Source organism: Rhinoderma darwinii, chromosome 8, assembly GCF_050947455.1.
Source record: "Rhinoderma darwinii isolate aRhiDar2 chromosome 8, aRhiDar2.hap1, whole genome shotgun sequence".
Classification (NCBI taxonomy): Eukaryota; Metazoa; Chordata; class Amphibia; order Anura; family Rhinodermatidae; genus Rhinoderma; species Rhinoderma darwinii.
The window spans coordinates 112,436,622-112,457,756 of record NC_134694.1 but is presented as its reverse complement, the minus strand read 5'-3'; the positions used below and the strand labels follow the sequence as shown (position 1 = coordinate 112,457,756).

General features: G+C 39.7%; 2 protein-coding genes across 2 annotated transcripts in view; both read right to left on the bottom strand.

Moving 5' to 3' along the window:
- Positions 1 to 274: 274 nt before the first annotated feature.
- On the bottom strand, positions 275 to 3,510 carry LOC142659859 (uncharacterized). The gene is made up of 3 exons (XM_075836393.1): positions 2,643 to 3,510; positions 1,389 to 1,483; positions 275 to 851 (listed from the first exon to the last, which is right to left on the bottom strand). The coding sequence occupies exons 1-3, from the start codon at positions 3,304 to 3,306 to the stop codon at positions 807 to 809; spliced, it is 804 nt and encodes a 267-aa protein (XP_075692508.1). The 5' UTR covers positions 3,307 to 3,510; the 3' UTR covers positions 275 to 806.
- A 167-nt stretch (positions 3,511 to 3,677) lies between these two features.
- The window catches only part of LOC142660042 (uncharacterized), a 57,369-nt gene continuing 39,911 nt past the window's right edge, over positions 3,678 to 21,135 (bottom strand). Inside the window, exons 61-77 of the mRNA XM_075836693.1 lie at positions 18,789 to 18,917; positions 18,026 to 18,157; positions 16,825 to 16,953; positions 16,007 to 16,135; positions 14,639 to 14,773; positions 14,266 to 14,388; positions 13,554 to 13,682; positions 12,425 to 12,565; positions 11,846 to 11,974; positions 10,717 to 10,857; positions 10,137 to 10,265; positions 8,641 to 8,775; positions 8,062 to 8,190; positions 7,267 to 7,359; positions 5,638 to 5,685; positions 3,798 to 4,301; positions 3,678 to 3,688 (exon numbers count right to left, since the gene is read on the bottom strand). Coding sequence (XP_075692808.1) covers positions 3,678 to 3,688; positions 3,798 to 4,301; positions 5,638 to 5,685; positions 7,267 to 7,359; positions 8,062 to 8,190; positions 8,641 to 8,775; positions 10,137 to 10,265; positions 10,717 to 10,857; positions 11,846 to 11,974; positions 12,425 to 12,565; positions 13,554 to 13,682; positions 14,266 to 14,388; positions 14,639 to 14,773; positions 16,007 to 16,135; positions 16,825 to 16,953; positions 18,026 to 18,157; positions 18,789 to 18,917 — 2,366 coding nt within the window. The remainder of the gene's footprint in view (positions 3,689 to 3,797; positions 4,302 to 5,637; positions 5,686 to 7,266; positions 7,360 to 8,061; positions 8,191 to 8,640; positions 8,776 to 10,136; positions 10,266 to 10,716; positions 10,858 to 11,845; positions 11,975 to 12,424; positions 12,566 to 13,553; positions 13,683 to 14,265; positions 14,389 to 14,638; positions 14,774 to 16,006; positions 16,136 to 16,824; positions 16,954 to 18,025; positions 18,158 to 18,788; positions 18,918 to 21,135) is intronic.

Below are 21,135 nucleotides of genomic sequence, written 5' to 3'. Positions count from 1 at the left end.
GGATGTGTATCTTAAACTCCATTCATTTCCATAGGGGATGGTGATAGATCTGACATTATATGGTGGGTGTGCCCCTTTAAGCTATTACAATTTTTTTAAAAATAGACAAAGTACAAAGAGCATTAAACAGGATACACATTTTTATTACATTTATTCTAATTTAAAAAAAAGGGAAAAAAAATTATAAATATATAAAATGCACAAAAAACATTTAGTCAAAATACAAATAATAAAAATAAATCTTTACATGTACAGCTCTTATATTAAACTCTCGATAAAATAAATTAGGATTTCCAAAAAGACTTTTTAAACACCCTTAAATCCCAAGTGGCTTTCTATTTTGTCATATTTCTCAAAAATATTCTTACTTTCTTATTGGAATTCATATTTTTTCAAAAATTGTAACTTTAACAACCTTTAAGTATTCAAGTATCATTTTGCAGACTATAAATGAATGTAAAGTTTACACTTTGGTAACTTTCAGTTCAAGCACACTTGTCAGAAGACGACAATTTTAAGATTTTTATTAAAGGATTTTTCCGGGAATATACATTGATGGCCATTAATGTGTGATTCATGGGGAACCCACCTGTTCCTCATGCCACATCGGCACATCTGTACATGCGACTGATCAGTGGGGGTCCTGGTGACAGACGCCCTATGATCCTCGAAAACCTCTTTAATAATCTTTATTTCAGTTTGGATCGGTTGACACGAGATAATTACAAGGCTATGGTTGGTCCTTCTTCTGTTGTTGGGTCATCACTGGTCCACTTGACTCTGTACGATGAATATGGGCTCGTTGCTTACATGAAGTTGACGGACCCTTGGCATTTATTATACTTTATTATCTGTGGATTGAAAATAGAACATCACTGTCAGGATATTTCAAGTAACTAAAATGGACAATTTTTTTAAGTGCAACTCATAGTCCAAAACTACCCATAATGACAATAAAGCATTGGTAGACATAGCGCGGACCCTCATAACATTACCAACCTGTTAGTCTAGAGCTCTTCATGAGCTCGGGTTTCAGTCATAGTCTGGTGGCCAGGGAGGCTTACAGAGTTCCCTGCACCCTCTATTTTAATTCCTTCGACCCAAAAATTTTTGAAAAATAAATACACCCCAGTGGACCTTCAACTAATAAAATGATTCCCTAAAGTACAGCAGAATGAGAAGACTACCATTACCTACTTTACGGATTGCTGCAGACTTTTTCCTTTGAATTTATTGACTAATCTTGTCTGACGTAAAATTTGTAATAAAATTTTTTTGTAAATTTTACATAATATTATGTTACATGATTTGATCCAAGCCAATTTTTTTTAGACTATATGGTGCAAACGCTACATAACCTTAGTATAAAGTCAATAAAAGTGTCTTACCATGCAGGATATACACAGAAGCATGGGTGTAATGATGGAAACTCCCAATGCAATGAGAAGATATCCATACCATGGCACAACGGGTCTTCTGGGTACTGTGTAGAGCAAACAGATTTATACACGAGCTGAACACAGATTAAAAGATTAAAAAAATAAGTCTTCTTATCTGTAGATTCAAGTAAGATGATTCTAAAACCCAATAAAAGGCCTTTCAATTTCTGTATTTTTTCCATGGGCATTTCAATTTGTATTTAGAATTCTGCAATTTTTGATTTCCAGATTTTTTTTTTCTGAAAATTTTAGCTTAGTGGCTCAAAAGTCTGAAAAAGCATATGATTGAGTCTGACTTGTCCTTTATTGGTCAAGTAATTTTAAGCAGTAATGTATGTATATCTACAGTGATGAAAATGAAGGGATCAAGTAATGGCCATAAGTTGGCCGTGAATAATGGAATTCAAAGTTAAAAATGAAATTCAAATTTGTGATCACAATGTTTTTTTTAGTACATTACAGTCCCTTTGGCAGGTGCTATACATGGTACAGAAAATGGTTTATGGTCACAAATAATGACCTTTCCAGATTCCAGTAGGAAATTTTGAGGCATACACTGAAACCTCTTAAAAATATTGTCGGTTTTAACGTGTAATCATGGGGGACCCCAACCGTTAAGAAGAATGAAGGAGCCGTGGCCCCTCCATTGTTTGTCTAGGCATTGCTTATCACCCATTCTTGTCTGGTACTGTATCTCGTTCCCAAACAGGAGCGCCACGGCCCCATAGTACTGTTAACCGGGAGGGGGGGGGGGGTTTCTAGGGGTTCGATCCCACCGATCATACAATGATGGTCTATCCAAATGTATAATACCAGACAACCCTTTTAAACAAATGCTAGTAAGCTTTGATACTAAAATGATAGTTAAAACAAAGATAACTATTAGTAAAATAAATTGACAAAAAAAAAAAGGTCTTCTGTTAGTTGTTAACTGTTAACATATCCGTAAACTGGAAAGAAGAGAGAAAGCATTGGTTAGTGATAGATGGGTATGGTAGTTATTAGGTTGTTGTCACATAGTTAGTGGTTAATAAAGAAAAGTCAAGTTAGCCCAGAAACCAAAAACAAAGCTCTATCAAGGTTCGGCTTAGTTTTTTGTTAGTTATATTACACCATAGATAAATTCCATCCATGAAATTCATCATGCACCTGTATTGTTGTCCTTAGAGGACAATGTTAGTTGTTCACCAATGTTCCACTTACTGTTGTTATTCACTGTAGTGTTGGTCTGTTGCGCCAATGAAGTTGTTGGGGTGTTATAAACACTTGATGTCATAATGTAGGATGTATTCTTCAAGTTGTTTGGGTTTAAGGTTGTTTTAGATTCACCATTAGCTTGGGTGGTAGAGGACAGTCTTCTTTGTTGGGTGGTGGCTGTATTATTTGTCGTAGCAGTTGGCCTCGTTTTATCTGTTTCAGTTGTGAAGACTGGACTAGTTGCTGAATTCATGTTCTTTGGGGTGTTAGAAATAATGGATGTGATAATGTAGGATGTATTCTTGAAGTCATTTGGGTTCAATGTTGTTTTAGATCCACCATTAGTTTGGGTGGTAGAGGAGATTGTTCCACTTTGTGTGGTAGTTGTGTTATTTGTTGTAGCAGTTGGCCTCGTTTTGTCTGTTCTACCTGTAAAGACTGAACTAGTTATGTTGCTAGTAGATTTCACTTGTGTACCTATGGTGGACATCTCTGTAGGAGTAGTAGATCTTCTGTTGATTTGCATAGTAGTACTTCCCAAACTGCTTTTTGTAATAGCTGATTTTGTAGAAGACTTGGAAGAACTTGGTATTGTATCTGTCTCCAAGTTAGTCACCGTTGTACTTCTTTTTGAAGTATTGGTTGTCTGGGCCCCTGTGATGATAGACATAGTTTTTATCCCTGTCGTGACAGAAGATGAACTAATTCCAGGGCTGGTTGCTCTGGTTATAGATGTTTGTCCAGTAGCCTCTGTGGCAGGAGTTAGGTTATTACTAGTCTTTGAGATAGTAGATGTTGTACTGACTCCTGTCTTAATCCCTTCTGTAATTTTACTACTACTACTACTTCTACTACTACTACTACTACTACTACTACTACTTCTACTACTACTACTACTACTACTACTACTACTACTACTACTACTACTACTACTACTACTACTACTGAATTGTGGTATTGTGGTAGGAAGTATTGTTGTGGTAGTTACTATGTTTTGCATTGTAGGTGTGAATTCTGTATTGGTACTACTAACGGTAGAGGCTATACTAGTTCTAGAAACGTTGTAAACAACACTTGTTAACGATATGGTTTTTCTTGTACTTAGTCTAGTAGTTACTGTAATTTTGCTTTCTGTGGTAGATGTTTTTGTGGTAGATTTACTATTTATCGGTTCATTCTCTGTTGTGGTGGATCCAATTGTAGACTTTGCGGTAGTAGAATTTCTAATATTTCTTGTTTCGGGAGAAAAAACTGTTGTCCTTGTTTGTGTGATGCCAGATGTTGGAATAGTAAAATTTTTAGAGGTCCTTGTTGTGGCAACTGCCGGAGTAATGCCTTTGGTAGATCTTCCATTACTCGAGTTGGTAAATCCTACAGTAGTATCTGGGATATTAGTTCCTCTTGTGGAGACTTCTGTAGTGGTACCTGCAGTAGATTTAGATACAATTTCCTGGGAGGTCGATTTATTAGTGTTCAATGTAGTAGATTTTGTATTGATTTGTGTTATTTTAGAATTTGTGTTGATCCCAGTTGCCATTTCAGTACTGGACTCCATTAAGGTGCTTCCTTGCTTTGTTCCACTTGTTGAAGACTCCATCGTAAATTCTGTAGTGGTTGGAACCGTCTTTGTTGTAGTGAATTCTGGACTTGTCCTGATAAGGTTTTCTGTGGTAATAATGGTTTTGATTTTTAGCCATTGAGATGGTCATTCTTAACCTGTCTCCTACTTTGGTGTGTACTATACTGTCCTTACAGTGTGACCTCTAGTTAGTATTGAAGTCTGAATATATCTCTAGTGGTGGACCATCATTTTCACAAAAATTGGCTTACCTCTTCTGAGACAAGCACCAAATGAAGACTAAGATTTGGCCCATAGATCATTCCTGTGGCTAAATATTAACTAGTAAAGTTATTTATTTCATTACATTAATAAGACAAATTATAACATGCCGCAAACGCAATTATCATTAGAGCAAGCACGGGGAGAAAATGCAACCCTGGCTATGATAAATGGTTGTGGTGTTATGTTTATGTCGGCGGCATGCCAGAGGGTTCAAATAGGACCTCAACTACAATATACCTCTGTATGAGCCATCATATAGGTCTATAAATCAAAATTACTTCTAATACATACAAATACAAATTATTTTTAAGGGGAAATTCATGCAAAAAAAGTTTTACGGACATGTTGTAATTAATCTGACATATATGTATGACATCTGCGAGCATCACTTTAGGTAGATATCTCCTTTAAGATTACATGTAAAGAACGTCTTGATTCTTAATATCTACTTTCTTCCTATAAAACGGGGCATTAAACACTAATTAAACTCTAGATCCTGTTCTCGAACCTGCTGGGAGTCGTAGTTTTGCAAGAGCCAGGGAGCCACAGAATGGCGACCCCTGTTCTAGATTGTCAAATATCTCATACTTTTTTTATTTTCTGTTAATAATTTTACTAATACATACTAGTTTATAAATAACATATAGAATCACAAAGACATCAAGTCAAGCGCTTTGCTAATTCGTGTCTTATTAGTCTCAAACTCCCTTCGTATTTCAGTTTTACCTGTAGAGGAGATGTCATTACCTTGCAGATCTTATAGATTGACGTTAAGGTTCATGGACTTAAGGAACTTTTACACTGGGCGATTATCGGACAGACAAGTGTTCATAGAACACTCGTTGCCGATAATTGCCCTGTGTAAACAGGGGAACAATCAGCAGATGAACGAGCAAACGCTCCATCATCTGCTGGTCGTATCGTTTTAAAAAAGGAAAATATTATCGTTGTTGGCAGCACATCTTGATGTGTAAACAGGGAGACGCGCTGCCGACATGATAATAATGTATGGGGACGAGCGATCGGAGTAAGGACCGCTCGCACCCATCTATAGCTCCGTGTGACAGGAGCAAACGAGCGCCGATCAACGATGTCTCGTTGATCGGCGCTCGCTGCACCGGCCGAGTGTCGGTGTAAAAGGCCCTTTACTGTACTCACCAGTTGTTGATGTGGTAAAATTCATGGTCAACCCATTGGTCCCTGGAACTGTAAATAAGATTGGTAAACTTGTGGAAGAATTTGATGACAGTAATGATTAAAAAGATAAAACTTGTTAAAATTTAACAATTCTGGCAAAAGATTGGTAGAAACTATAAGGCTTCGTTCACATCTGTGTCTGGGTTTAGTTCGTGGGTTCCGTCAGACCTTTCCATCATGGGGAACCCACGAATGGAAACAAAACGGAAACCATAGCTTTCCGTTTGAATTACCATTGATTTCAATGGTAATGCTTCCATTGCTAATGGTTTACGTTTGTCTCTGTTCCGTAAGGTTTGCGTTTTTTTGGCGGAATCAATAGCGTAGTCGACCAAACAGAAACCATTAGCAACGGAAGCGTTACCATTGAAATCAATGGAAATGCGAACGGAAAACTATTGTTTCCTTTTGTGGGTTCCCCTGATGGAAAGGTCTGGCGGAACCCACTAACGGAACCCTGATGCAGATGTGAACGAAACCTAAGACGTTATAAGAAAGAAACTTCTGTTATAAGGATAATGACATTAATAAACAGTAATTTCTTCCCAATTGTGTACTCAAAACTTTTTCATAAGTTTCCTTCCATGATTGTCCTCTCTTTTACTATAACAACCCTTCAAAATGTACCACCACTAATATTCAAGAGCTTCCTCTTCTCTGTGATCCCCTTCACCAACAGGAAGAAATTATCCCTACAGAACCATTTACATGGTTAAGTCAAGGCCTCGAGAAGGAGTCCAAAGACAGGACCTTCTAAGAAACCTCGCTGAAGAAAAGAAGAAAACTTGATCCAGCGCTTTAAACTTTATTTAAACTTTATTATAATTTTTTATGGGTGATTCGTTCGAAACTCGTAGCTTTGCTGCATCCACCCCTTTGTGTTTATTGAATATTTGAAAATAAATTATAATAAAGTTGGAAGATTCTTTCCTTTTAAAGCACTGGATCAAGTTTTCTTCTTCTCTTCAATTCAACCGTTTGCTGCAACAAGGATCCATGCGCAGTCTGGGATCGGACGCTGGAACCAGTGAGCTGAAGGATTCCTGCCTCCTTCTATGGACAGATCTGTAAGGTTATGTTAAATTGGACAACTTCTTCCCTAAAAGATCATCCACTGGGGATCAGCTAATCGACACAGCATCCCTGATGATCAGCTGTGATCGCCAGGGAAAGCTGTTGATGGTCATAAAATTCTCCTGCAGTGGCCCCTGCAGGATAAATGTGGTATTACATAGTCTATTACAATGATTGAGTAACCATACAATACATGGTTGAGCTGAGTTTTGAAGAACAGGAGATCATCATTACAATTTCTGTCTCTATGGCTAATAGGAGGGGGTTCCTGTGCATAAGACCTCTTTCAATGATGTCTGTATGCACTATTGGCTTTCTCTGTGTAGTTAACAGCAGGGTTTTAGCACTCCCTCTTGAGGGAGACAACTATATGGTAGCCATGTAAATTTTTACATGCTTATTTTTCCCATGGAACACTTTATAAAGTCTTTTCACGTGTATGTTAAGTCAATAGTACAATGAGGCATTCAGAAAGTGAGCATTTACTTTGTAATCTCACTTTTCAATGGTACTTACAGGTGGGTGATATGCTGCTGGTTGTAATAGTTGAAGTGATGGTCATTGGGGTTGTGCTTGAGGAAGTCATACTTGTCGATGATGTTGATGGTGCTAAATAAATAAATAAAATAACAGGATAGTAGGATTATGTTAATGATGAAAGATGTGTAAGTACTTAAAGTATTCAATTTTCCAGAGCTGAAACATTGGAGGTAATTAATAACTTTTCTATGCCAGCTTTCTTGTGTAGAAAAGTCGCAATAGGCCCAAAAGTTGCAATTTGCATTACATTTTTTTTGGGAGAAAGTGGGTGTAGATTACCAAAAGGGGGTGGTTCAGACAAATTTATGATAATAAATAAGCTACTATTCTGTAATCCACCTAGAGAATGTTTTGAGCTGTAAACATTATGTGGGATATTAATGAATAAGACAGAATGAGAAGAGAAAATTCCTCCCTTTACATGGAGAACAGTAGAAAATTTCATGGTTTGACCAAGGCAAGTACATAGACAAGTTGGAGGTATTGTAGACTTTGTGGTTATAGAAGTTGTCCCAGGGCTCATGGTAGTAGCTGAAAAAATAATAACTTCAATTGTTATAAATGATGCATTCTACAAAAAAAAAACAAACAAAAAAACAACTTTGCGAATGAGCAGGGTCTTCTCCACTGAACCAGTAGAATGATGTCCTACCAATCTAGCAGTACCAATGATCAAAAAGCTTAAAGCACTAGTGACCATGGATTTATGATCAAGAAAATAGAAAATGTAATAATCTTGGAAAATAAAATAGGCAGAGGAAGGTTTCTCACTTGTACACGGTGAACAGTAGGATGGCCGGACACAATAATTCATAGTTTGACCAAGGCAGGTACATGGACAAGTTGCAGAGGTTGTGGACTTTGTGGTTGTGGAGGTGGTCACAGGGCTCATCGTAGTAGCTAGAAATAGAAAATACATTTTTGAACATGATGCTTTCTGTGGAAAAAATTATTGAATTCTCTAAGAATTTCTTGGGTAGAATCCGTAGAACAGTAGGATGGCCGAATGCAGTAATTCATAGCTTGACCAAGGCAGGTACATGTGCAAGTTGGAGGTGAGGTGGACTGGGCGGGGGTTGTTGTAGGACTTGTAGTAGTAGCTTGAAACATTTAAAATCAAGTGTTATAGATTGAGCATTCTGAGGAAAAATTTCCTTGAAATATTAAGAATAATGCCAATGCTCAGGGTTTCCTCCACTCCGCCTGAATAGTGATATCCTACCAATCTAGCTGTAATAGTGAAAAAAAGGCTTAGAAATGTAATAATTGTAATCACTAGTTATCATTGAAACAAGATTAGAAAAAGTAAAATAATTAGGAACATAAAGTAGGAAAAAGATGGTTTCCCACCTGCACATGGAGAACAGTAGGATGGCCGAACACAGTAATTCAAAACTTGACCGAGGCAGGTACATGGACAGGTTGGAGGTGTGGTGGACATGGTGGTTGTGGAGGTTGTGGAAGTTGTCGAAGGATTCGTAGTTACTGGAACAATTTCAAATGAATTGTTATATCTTATGAATTCTGAGGAAAACAACTTTATAATATTTTGAACAATGTGGTTTTACAGTATATGACACAAAACTTATTTTAAAAATTATTATGATCATGGGAAATTAATAAAGTCTAAAAAATAAGAAGAAAACAGAACATATGCAAGGAGCTTGGCCGGGAACAAAAACGTCAGCATTACTCACTCCCGGACGGCCGCAGCCATGGATTTGTGAGCGCTGGCCCCCATCTCCTCCCCAGGTGACGCCAGCGCTCACTTCCGGTCCGGTCTGCTGTGTCCCGTAGGGTGCGCGCGCATGCACGTGCCCGTCCTTAAAGGGCCAGGGTGCGCACATGGGAATTATCACTAATTAGAGCATGAACACCGTGGACTATAAGAAGGGCCCTGACCCTTTGCTCATTGCCTGAGCGTTGTTGTTTTTTCCTATGTTAGTCTTGCAAATGGTCCCTTAGTGTTATCCTGTTCCCGTTGTTTTCCGTGCCCTGCTACCTGTGCCCTGTATCCTGTGCTATTTGTTCATGTGCCTTAAACCTGTTGGAGTCGTGTTGTGCCACCGGTTCCGCCTGCTGTGTTACACCATATCTGGTGTCTGCTGTCAAGGTCCCATCTGTGCCTAGCCGTTGCTACTGTCTGAACCACTGCAGGTACCCTTGTGCTTGGACTATTTATAAATTGTCTTTGTACTGGCCAGCTGTTAACCCACTACGGAGGTACGGCCCTGTGGGTCCACATACCCACAGATCGTGATAGATCTAGAGATCATGATCTGAGAAAAGACGAGGCCAAAAGCCAACTGCATATCCCATTGACCTAAGAATATTTTACCAGTGGTTATGGATCCAGATCATGGGATTGGGAAGACAATGAATAAATAAAATAAAATTAGAAGTAGAAAAAAAAAGTTCATGATCAAGAGAGTGGAAAAATAATAATTATTAAAAACACAATAGGTAGAGGAATGTTTCTCACTTGTACATGGAGAACAGTAGGGTGGCCGGACACAATAATTAAAAGTTTGATCAAGGCAGGTACATGGACAAGGTGTAGATGTCGTGGACTTTGTGGTTGTGGAGGTTGTCACAGGGCTGATTGTAGTAGCTAGAAATAGAAAATAAATTATTGAACATAATGCTCTCTGTGAAAAAAAATTCTAACGTATAAAGTAAGAATTTCTTGGGTAGGATCCGTTCCTCTCCATGGTGTCCTCGTAGTCAAGCAATACTAAAAAATAACACCGTAGTGATTTACTTATTAATAACACCAATGATCATGATCAAGACAGTGAATAAATATTAAATATTAAAAACACAATAGTTAGAGGAAGGTTTCTCACTTGTACACGGTGAACAGTAGGATGGCCGGACACAATAATTCATAGTTTGACCAAAGCAGGTACATGGACAAGGTGTAGATGTCGTGGACTTTGTGGTTGTGGAGGTTGTCACAGGGCTCATCGTAGTAGCTAGAAATAGAAAATAAATTTTTGAACATGATGCTTTCTGTGGAAAAAATTATTGAATTCTTTAAGAATTTCTTGGGTAGAATCCGTAGAACAGTAGGATGGCTGAATGCAGTAATTCATAGCTTGACCAAGGCAGGTACATGGACAAATTGGAGGTGAGGTGGAATGAGGCGGGGGTTGTTGTAGGACTTGTAGTAGTAGCTGGAAACATTTAAAATCAAGTGTTATAGATTGAGCATTCTGAGGAAAATTTTCCTTGAAATATTAAGAATAATGCCAATGCTCAGGGTTTCCTCCACTCCGCCTGAATAGTGATATCCTACCAATCTAGCTGTAATAGTGAAAAAAAGGCTTAGAAATGTAATAATTGTAATCACTAGTTATCATTGAAACAAGATTAGAAAAAGTTAAATAATTAGGAACATAAAGTAGGAAAAAGATGGTTTCCCACCTGCACATGGAGAACAGTAGGATGGCCGAACACAGTAATTCAAAACTTGACCGAGGCAGGTACATGGACAGGTTGGAGGTGTGGTGGACATGGTGGTTGCGGAGGTTGTGGAAGTTGTCGAAGGATTCGTAGTTACTGGAACTATTTCAAATTAATTGTTATATCTTATGAATTCTGAGGAAAACAACCTTATAATATTTTGAACAATGTGATTTTACAGTATATGACACAAAACTTATTTTAAAAATTATTATGATCATGGGAAATTAATAAAGTCTAAAAAATAAGAAAACAGAACATATGCATGGAGCTTGGCCGGGAACAAAACCGTCGGGATTACTCACTCCCCGACGTCCGCAGCCATGGATCTGTGAGCGCTGGCCCACATCTCCTCTCCAGGAGACGCCAGCGCTCACTTCCTCTCCGGTCTGCTGTGTCCCGTAGGGTGCGCGCGCACGCTCGTGCCCAGCCTTAAAGGGCCAGGGCGCGCACATGGGAATTATCACTAATTAGAGCATGATCACCGTGGACTATAAGAAGGGCCCTGACCCTTTGCTCATTGCCAGAGCGTTGTTGTTTTTTCCTATGTTAGTCTTGCAAATGGTCCCTTAGTGTTATCCTGTTCCCGTTGTTTTCCGTGCCCTGCTACCTGTGCCCTGTATCCCGTGCTATTTGTTCATGTGCCTTAAACCTGTTGGAGTCGTGTTGTGCCACCGGTTCCGCCTGCTGTGTTACACCATATCTGGTGTCTGCTGTCAAGGTCCCATCTGTGCCTAGCCGTTGCTACTGTCTGAACCACTGCAGGTACCCTTGTGCTTGGACTATTTATAAATTGTCTTTGTACTGGCCAGCTGTTAACCCACTACGGCGGTACGGCCCTGTGGGTCCACATACCCACAGATCATGATAGATCTAGAGATCATGATCTGAGAAAATACGAGGCCAAAAGCCAACTGCATATCCCATTGACCTAAGAATATTTTACCAGTGGTTATGGATCCAGATCATGGGATTGGGAAGACAATGAATAAATAAAATTAAATTAGAAGTAGAAAAACAAAGTTCATGATCAAGAGAGTGGAAAAATAATAATTATTAAAAACACAATAGGTAGAGAAATGTTTCTCACTTGTACATGGAGAACAGTAGGGTGGCCGGACACAGAAATTCATAGCTTGACCAAGGCAGGTACATGGACAAGGTGCAGGTGTCGTGGACTTTGTGGTTGTGGAGGTGGTCACAGGGTTCATAGTGGTACCTAAAAATATAAAATACATTTTTGAACATGATGATTTCTGTGGAAAAAATTATTGCATTCTCTAAGAATTTCTTGGGTAGAATCCGTAGAACAGTAGGATGGCCGAATGCAGTAATTCATAGCTTGACCAAGGCAGGTACATGGACAAGTTGGAGGTGAGGTGGACTGGGTGGGGGTTGTTGTAGGACTTGTAGTAGTAGCTGGAAACATTTAAAATCAAGTGTTATAGATTGAGCATTCTGAGGAAAATTTTCCTTGAAATATTAAGAATAATGCCAATGCTCAGGGTTTCCTCCACTCCGCCTGAATAGTGATATCCTACCAATCTAGCTGTAATAGTGAAAAAAAGGCTTAGAAATGTAATAATTGTAATCACTAGTTATCATTGAAACAAGATTAGAAAAAGTAAAATAATTAGGAACATGAAGTAGGAAAAAGATGGTTTCCCACCTGCACATGGAGAACAGTAGGATGGCCGAACACAGTAATTCAAAACTTGACCGAGGCAGGTACATGGACAGGTTGGAGGTGTGGTGGACATGGTGGTTGCGGAGGTTGTGGAAGTTGTCGAAGGATTCGTAGTTACTGGAACTATTTCAAATTAATTGTTATATCTTATGAATTCTGAGGAAAACAACCTTATAATATTTTGAACAATGTGATTTTACAGTATATGACACAAAACTTATTTTAAAAATTATTATGATCATGGGAAATTAATAAAGTCTAAAAAATAAGAAAACAGAACATATGCATGGAGCTTGGCCGGGAACAAAACCGTCGGGATTACTCACTCCCCGACGTCCGCAGCCATGGATCTGTGAGCGCTGGCCCACATCTCCTCTCCAGGAGACGCCAGCGCTCACTTCCTCTCCGGTCTGCTGTGTCCCGTAGGGTGCGCGCGCACGCTCGTGCCCAGCCTTAAAGGGCCAGGGCGCGCACATGGGAATTATCACTAATTAGAGCATGATCACCGTGGACTATAAGAAGGGCCCTGACCCTTTGCTCATTGCCAGAGCGTTGTTGTTTTTTCCTATGTTAGTCTTGCAAATGGTCCCTTAGTGTTATCCTGTTCCCGTTGTTTTCCGTGCCCTGCTACCTGTGCCCTGTATCCCGTGCTATTTGTTCATGTGCCTTAAACCTGTTGGAGTCGTGTTGTGCCACCGGTTCCGCCTGCTGTGTTACACCATATCTGGTGTCTGCTGTCAAGGTCCCATCTGTGCCTAGCCGTTGCTACTGTCTGAACCACTGCAGGTACCCTTGTGCTTGGACTATTTATAAATTGTCTTTGTACTGGCCAGCTGTTAACCCACTACGGCGGTACGGCCCTGTGGGTCCACATACCCACAGATCATGATAGATCTAGAGATCATGATCTGAGAAAAAACGAGGCCAAAAGCCAACTGCATATCCCATTGACCTAAGAATATTTTACCAGTGGTTATGGATCCAGATCATGGGATTGGGAAGACAATGAATAAATAAAATTAAATTAGAAGTAGAAAAACAAAGTTCATGATCAAGAGAGTGGAAAAATAATAATTATTAAAAACACAATAGGTAGAGGAATGTTTCTCACTTGTACATGGAGAACAGTAGGGTGGCCGGACACAGAAATTCATAGCTTGACCAAGGCAGGTACATGGACAAGGTGCAGGTGTCGTGGACTTTGTGGTTGTGGAGGTGGTCACAGGGTTCATAGTGGTACCTAAAAATATAAAATACATTTTTGAACATGATGATTTCTGTGGAAAAAAATTCTAAAGTATAAAGTAAGAATTTCTTGGGTAGAATCCTCTCCTCTCCATGGTGTCCTCGTAGTCAAGAAATACTAAAAAATAACAAAGTAGTAATTTCCTTATTAATTACACCAATGATTATGATCAAGTGGAAAAATATTAAGAATTAAAAACACAATAGGTAGAGGAAGGTTTCTCACATGTACATGTCGGACACAAAAATTCAGAAAGTGACCAAGACAGGTACATGGACACGGAATAGAGCTGGAGAACATTGTGGTTATTGTAATGGTCACAGGACGCGTAGTTGGAACTGGGAATAAGACTTTTTTTAATAACAGAGACCGTTCCGTGTAAGAAAAGTTTTAAAATACTTACACCTCACTTATACAGGTTAATATTCTGTCATTCAACTCCAACTGCGTGGGGATTATTTTATCAACTTTCTATACTGTAGTATAAAACAAATATGTAACTTGATTTTCCCTTGAGGGGAATTATTATGAACATGGGCAAATAATGAGAATAATTTTGGAAGGAAAATATACTCACCTTCACATGAAGAACAGTAGGATGGTCGAATGCAGTAATTCATAGCTTGACCAAGGCAGGTACATGGACAAATTGGAGGTGAGTTAGACCGGGCGGGGGTTGTTGTAGGACTTGTAGTAGTAGCTGGAAACATTTAAAATCAAGTGTTATAGATTGAGCATTCTGAGGAAAAATGTCTTTGAAATATTAAGAATATTGCCAATGCTCAGGGTTTCCTCCACTCCACCTGTATAGTGATATCCTACCAATCTAGCTGTAATAGTGAAAAAAAGGCTTAGAAATGGAATAATTTTAATCACTAGTTATCATTGACACTAGAATAGAAAAAGTAAAACAATTAGGAACATAAAGTCGGAAAAAGATGGTTTCCCACCTGCACATGGAGAACAGTAGGATGGCCGAACACAGTAATTCAAAACTTGACCGAGGCAGGTACATGGACAGGTTGGAGGTGTGGTGGACATGGTGGTTGTGGAGGTTGTGGAGGTTGTCGAAGGATTCGTAGTTACTGGAACTATTTCAAATGAATTGTTATATCTTATGAATTCTGAGGAAAACAACTTTATAATATTTTGAACAATGTGGTTTTACAGTATATGACACAAAACTTATTTTAAAAATTATTATGATCATTGGAAATTAATAAAGTCTAAAAAATAAGAAGAAAACAGAACATATGCAAGGGCTTCAAAACAGCTTCAAATGGTATTGTCTACCGTGCCAGAGCCTCAGCCTAAAACCTTTGTTACTCTTGTGGGTCATTCCGACCCTGGTCACAGCCATTAAAGTAATATATTAAACAATGTAAAATTTAAATATAGGGATAATGAGGAAAAATTATAAAAATATTAGCCAAAATCAAGTAGAGCATCTTTCTAAATAATGTGTTGAACTAATTTGCTAATATTTTGTTTATGAAAAATATCTGAAGCTTTGCTGAACAGGAATAATAAAAGTAAGATGTAAATCATCAAGGGAAATAACATAAAATAAAATAAGAAGGATTCTCACTTGGACATGGAGAACAGTAGGATGGACGGACACAATAATTCATGAAATGACCAAGGCAGGAACATGGACAAGGTGTAGGTGTCGTGGACTTTGTGGTTGTGGAGTTTGTCACAGGGCTGATTGTAGTAGCTAAAAATATAAAATTTTTGAACATTATGATTTCTGGGAAAAAAAGTATAAAGTATATAATAAGAATTTCTTGGGTAGGATTCTTTCCTCTCCATGGTGTCCTCGTAGTCAAGCAATACTAAAAAATAACACAGCAGTCATTTACTTATTAATAACACCAATGATCATGATCAAGAGAGTGGAAAAATAATAATTATTGAAAACACAATAGGTAGAGGAAGGTTTCTCACTTGTACACGGCGAACAGTAGGGTGGTCGGATACAATAATTCATAGTTTGACCAAGGCAGGTACATGGACAAGGTGTAGGTGTCGTGGACTTTGTGGTTGTGGAGGTGGTCACAGGGCTGATTGTAGTAGCTAGAAATATAAAATACATTTTTGAACATGATGATTTCTGTGTAAAAAAATTCTAAAGTATAAAGTAAGAATTTCTTAGGTAGGATCCTTTCCACTCCGTGTTGTCCTCGTAGTCAAGCAATAAAAAAATAAATAAAATAACAGCGTCGTCATTTACTTATTAATAACACCAATGATCATGATCAAGAGAGTGGAAAAATACTAAATATTAAAAACACAATAGGTAGAGGAAGGTTTCTCACTTGTACACGGTGAACAGTAGGATGGTCGGACACAATAATTCATAGTTTGACCAAGGCAGGTACAAGGACAAGGTGTAGGTGTCGTGGACTTAGTGGTTGTGGAGGTTGTCACAGGGCTGATTGTAGTAGCTAGAAATATCAAATACATTTTTTAACATGATGATTGCTGTGGTAAAAAATTCTAAAGTATAAAGTAAGAATTTCTTAGGTAGGATCTTTTCCACTCCATGGTGTCCTCGTAGTCAAGCAATAAAAAAAAATAATAACAGCGTAGTCATTTACTTATTAATAAAACCAATGATCATGATCAAGAAAGTGGTAAAATATTAAATATTAACAACACAATAGGTAGAGGAAGGATTCTCACTTGTACATGGGGAACAGTAGGATGGTCGGACACAAAAATTCTGAAAATGACCAAGGCAGGTACATGGACAAGGAATAGGGCTGGGGAACATTGTGGTTATTGTTTTGGTCACAGGACGTGTAGTCGGAACTAGGAATAAGAAAAATTTTTAATAACAGAGTGGTATTCAAATGGTATTGACTATGGTTAGACCTTTGGGGCCCATTACCGTGCCAGAGCCTCAGTCTAAAACCTTAGGTGCTCTGGTGGGTCATTCCGAGTCTCCGACCCTGGTCACAGGCTTTAAAGTAATATATTAAACAATGTAAAATTAAAATATAGGGATAATGAGGAAAAACTATGAAATATTAGTCAAAAACAAGTAAAGCAACTTTCTAAATCATGTGTTGGACTAATAAGAGTAAGATGTAAATCATCAAGGGAAATAAAATTAAATAAGAAGGTTTCTCACTTGGACATGGAGGACAGTAGGATGGACGGACACAATAATTAATAAAATGACCAAAGCAGGTACATGGACATGGAACAGGTTCGGTGGGCTCTGTGGTCATTGAGGTTTTCGTAGTCTCCATAGTTGTAGCTGAAAAACAAGTCAAATTTAATTCCACAGTATATATATAAAATGATAAATCTATCCTTGTCTTTGATTTTTGCTGTTCTTTTAAGTCTCAACTTGTTACACAGATAAAAATGACACTGTAGGGGAACCTGATGTACGTTGCCTATAAATATACAGACAATAAAACTAGCTAAAGATAAGAGTAACAGCTCTGTATGTAAATATTCCTGGAGGTTCAGAACTTGAGATATGTACAGTAAAGCCCCTATCACACCGGACAATTTTGGCCGGTGCAGCGAGCGCCGATCAACGAGACAGCTCGTTGATCGGTGCTCGTTTGCTCCTGTCACACGGAGCTACGGATGGGGACGAGCGGTCGTTACTCCGATCGCTCGTCCCCATACATTATTATCATGTCGGCAGCGCGTCTCTCTGTTTACACACCAAGATGTGCTGCCGACAACGATAATATTTTCCTTTTTTAAAACGATACGACCAGCAGATGATCGAGAGTTTGCTCGTTCATCTGTTGATTGCTGCCCTGTTTATACTGGGCAATTATCGGTAACGAGCGTTCTCTAAACGCTCATCTGCCCAATAATCACCCAGTGTAAAACCCCCATAAGTTAAAGTAGTGATAATGGAGGTAGAACATTAATTAGCAACCCTCATGATGAACAATACAGTCAGCCGCTCCCCAGCTGGATAACAGCGAAAAATAGATTGCATTCAACTGCTTAGGATCTGTAGACTACAGATTAAGTTTCCCTTTAACTTAAAATGTATCTCCACTTCGGATAATTTTTTTTTTTTCAGAAGGATCCTTTGAAGATAAGCTGATCCCCCAGTGTTAGTGTTCAGTTACCCTACAGCGGCACCACAGGGGAAATTAAGAATTACACAGTTTACATTTAAATCAATGGGCTATCTGTGTAATGTGTCAGGTCCTCCAGCAGGTGGTGAGACACAGGTTAGGTCCACTGGTTGGAGCCTGAAGACTATGCTAGGAGTTGTAGTCTTGCAACAGCTGGAGAGACACGGGTTGGAGACCACTACATTCGACATATAATATATGGTAAGATGTAGTACTTACATGGGCAGGGAGCACAAAAGGATGGACGGAGACAGTATCCTAAATGATAGCCAGTGCAAGGACAGAAGCAAAGATCGTTGTAAGGGGTCTTAGTAGTCACAGATGTGGTGGTCTCAGGACTCCTTGTGGTAGCTGTGAGAAATATAACATTGACCCATCTAGTTGCTTCAAGTCAGGATGTGTAATTACAACAAAACTGATGGATATTATCTAAAAACTTGACTCAGTCTCATATTAAACATTTTTTTATTGAGTTGAGCTGCAATACCAGATACGGTCTACGGACAGGGGTGGCACTGTTACTTTAGAGGAGACCATTGTAGTTTTTACTGGAAGATCAGTATAAAACTTTGGGTATTTTAAAGTAAATGTCCACCTTGATCAACATTTTTCTTTTTGTATCTAAATAGGTTCAAAATTATGTGCTAATTATTTTCATAATATAACTTGATAGGAGTCAGAGCTTTTTTTCTGTTACAGAGCATCAAATCCGCTGGTTCCCTTCACACAACCAGAAAATTAAATGCTGAAATTCTGTCTGCCTGCAGCCACCACTAGGTGGAGCCTTTTGCATATGGCTCCCAATGAACCAAATTAGATCCTGTGCACATCACGTTTTTTGCCAACGTTTAATGTATAATTTTGGAACATCTCCCTATGATGTGTCTGATTTATTTCTTATTATGCTAAAACTCTAGTAATTATTATGAGTGTTGGAAGTAAATCATCAAGAAAAATAAATTAAGAGAAGACATTTTCTCACTTGTACATGGAGAACAGTGGGATGGCCGGACACAGTAATTCATAAACTGACCAAGGCAGGTACATGGACATGGAAGAGGTTCGGTGGGCTTTGTGGTCATGGAAGTTGTTGTAGGTTTCACAGTTGTAGCTAAAAAAAACAAGTCAAAATAAATTGTACGGTTTATATGTGATAAATCTAACGTTGTCCATGATTATTGTGTGTTTTTAACCCGTAAGGCAGAATTCAGACAACCGTAGCATGCGTCCGTGTGACAGTCGTTAAAACAACGGCCATCACACGGATGCATGTATTTCAATGGGGCCATTCACACGGTCGTTGTTTCAACCGACCAGGTGAACGGTCCATTGAAAAATAGAACATGTACTATTTTGTTCTGTTTTCACGGATCCCGCCATAGACTCAAGTCTATGGGGATCCATGAAAACGGGACCCGCACGGGCGCAACTCGGACGTGAAAAACTGACCTTTTTATTAGGTCTGAGTTTCCCCACGTTCGTCTGAATTTGGCCTAACTTGTTCTACAGATAAAAATGACACTTTAAAAGACCCCTATAGATAATGCCACACACTGCCCTCTGTAGATAATGCCACACGCTGCCCTCTGTAGATAATGCCACACGCTGCCCTCTGTAGATAATGCCACACACTGCCCTCTGTAGATAATGCCACACGCTGCCCTCTGTAGATAATGCCACACACTGCCCTCTGTAGATAATGCCACACGCTGCCCTCTGTAGATAATGCCACACACTGCCCTCTCTAGATAATGCCACACACTTCCCTCTGTAGATAATGCCACACACTGCCCTCTGCAGATAGTGCCACACACAGCCCCCTATAGATAATGCCACACACTGCCCTCTGCAGATAATGCCACACACAGCCCCTTATACATATTGCCACTCACTGCCCTCTGTAGATAGGTCCACACTGCCCCCTGTAGATAATGCCACACTCTTTCCTCTGTAGATAATGCCACACACTTCCCTCTGTAGATAATGCCACACACTGCCCTCTGTAGATAATGCCACACACTTCCCTCTGTAGATAATGCCACGCACTTCCCTCTGTAGATAATGCCACACACTTCCCTCTGTAGATAATGCCACACACTGCCCTCTGTAGATAATGCCACACACTTCCCTCTGTAGATAATGCCACACACTTCCCTCTGTAGATAATGCCACACACTGCCCTCTGTAGATAGACCCACACAGTGCCCCCTGTAGATAATGACACACACTTCCCTCTGTAGATAATGCCACACACTTCCCTCTGTAGATAGTCCCACACAGCCCCCTGTAGATACTGCCACAGTGCCCCCTGCAGATAGTGCCACACAGCCGCCTTGTAGGTAGTGGCACTGCCCCTTGTAGATAGCACCCCCTGTGGATGGCACCCCCGTGTAGGTAGCGCCACTGTGCTGATTCTGACGCAGTGTCCGAGTCAATATCAAGGCCCAAAAACTCTGTGAACTGGGCCTTATTGTTAGGGCTTATTCAGACGAACGTGTAATACGTCCGTGCAACGTGCGTGATTTTCACGCGCCTCGCACGGACCTATGTTACTCTATGGGGCCGTGCAGACTGTCAGTGATTTTCACGCAGCGTGAGTCCGTGTGTCCGCTGCGTAAAACTCACGACATGTCCGATATTTGTGCATTGTACGCGCATCACGCACCCATTGAAGTCAATGGGTGCATGAAAATCACGCCCAGCACTGCCGCAGCCGTATAAACTATGAATGAAAACAGAAAAGCACCACGTGCTACAAACATACAAACAGAGTGTCATAATGATGGCGGCTGCGCGAAAATCACGCAGCCGCGCATTTCCGCAACAGAGGAGCAGCGATTCCACAGAATAAATTGACACGCTGCGGCTTAAAAAGCCAAAAGCCACACTGCAGGTCCATTTTTTTTGCAGCGTGTGGATGAGATTTGTTCAAATCTCATCCACTCTGCTGCGACTGTGATACGCTGCGGATTTTCCACAATAAAATGTGTTGCATAAAATCCGCAGCGTTCATGCCTAGTGTGTTCCTACCCTAAGGCCGGATTTACACGAGCGTGTGATTTTTGCGTGCGCAAAAACGTGGCGTTTTGCGCATGCAAAAGGTCCATAACAGCTCCGTGTGGCAGCAGCGTATGATGCGTGGCTGCGTGATTTTCGCGCAGCCGCCATCATTATGACACTCTGTTTGTAGCACGTGGTGCTTTTCTGTTTTCATTCATAGTTTATACGGCTGCGGAAGTGCTGGCCCTGATTTTAATGCACCCATTGACTTCAATGGGTGCGTGATGCGCGAACAATGCACAAATATCGGACATGTCGTGAGTTTTATG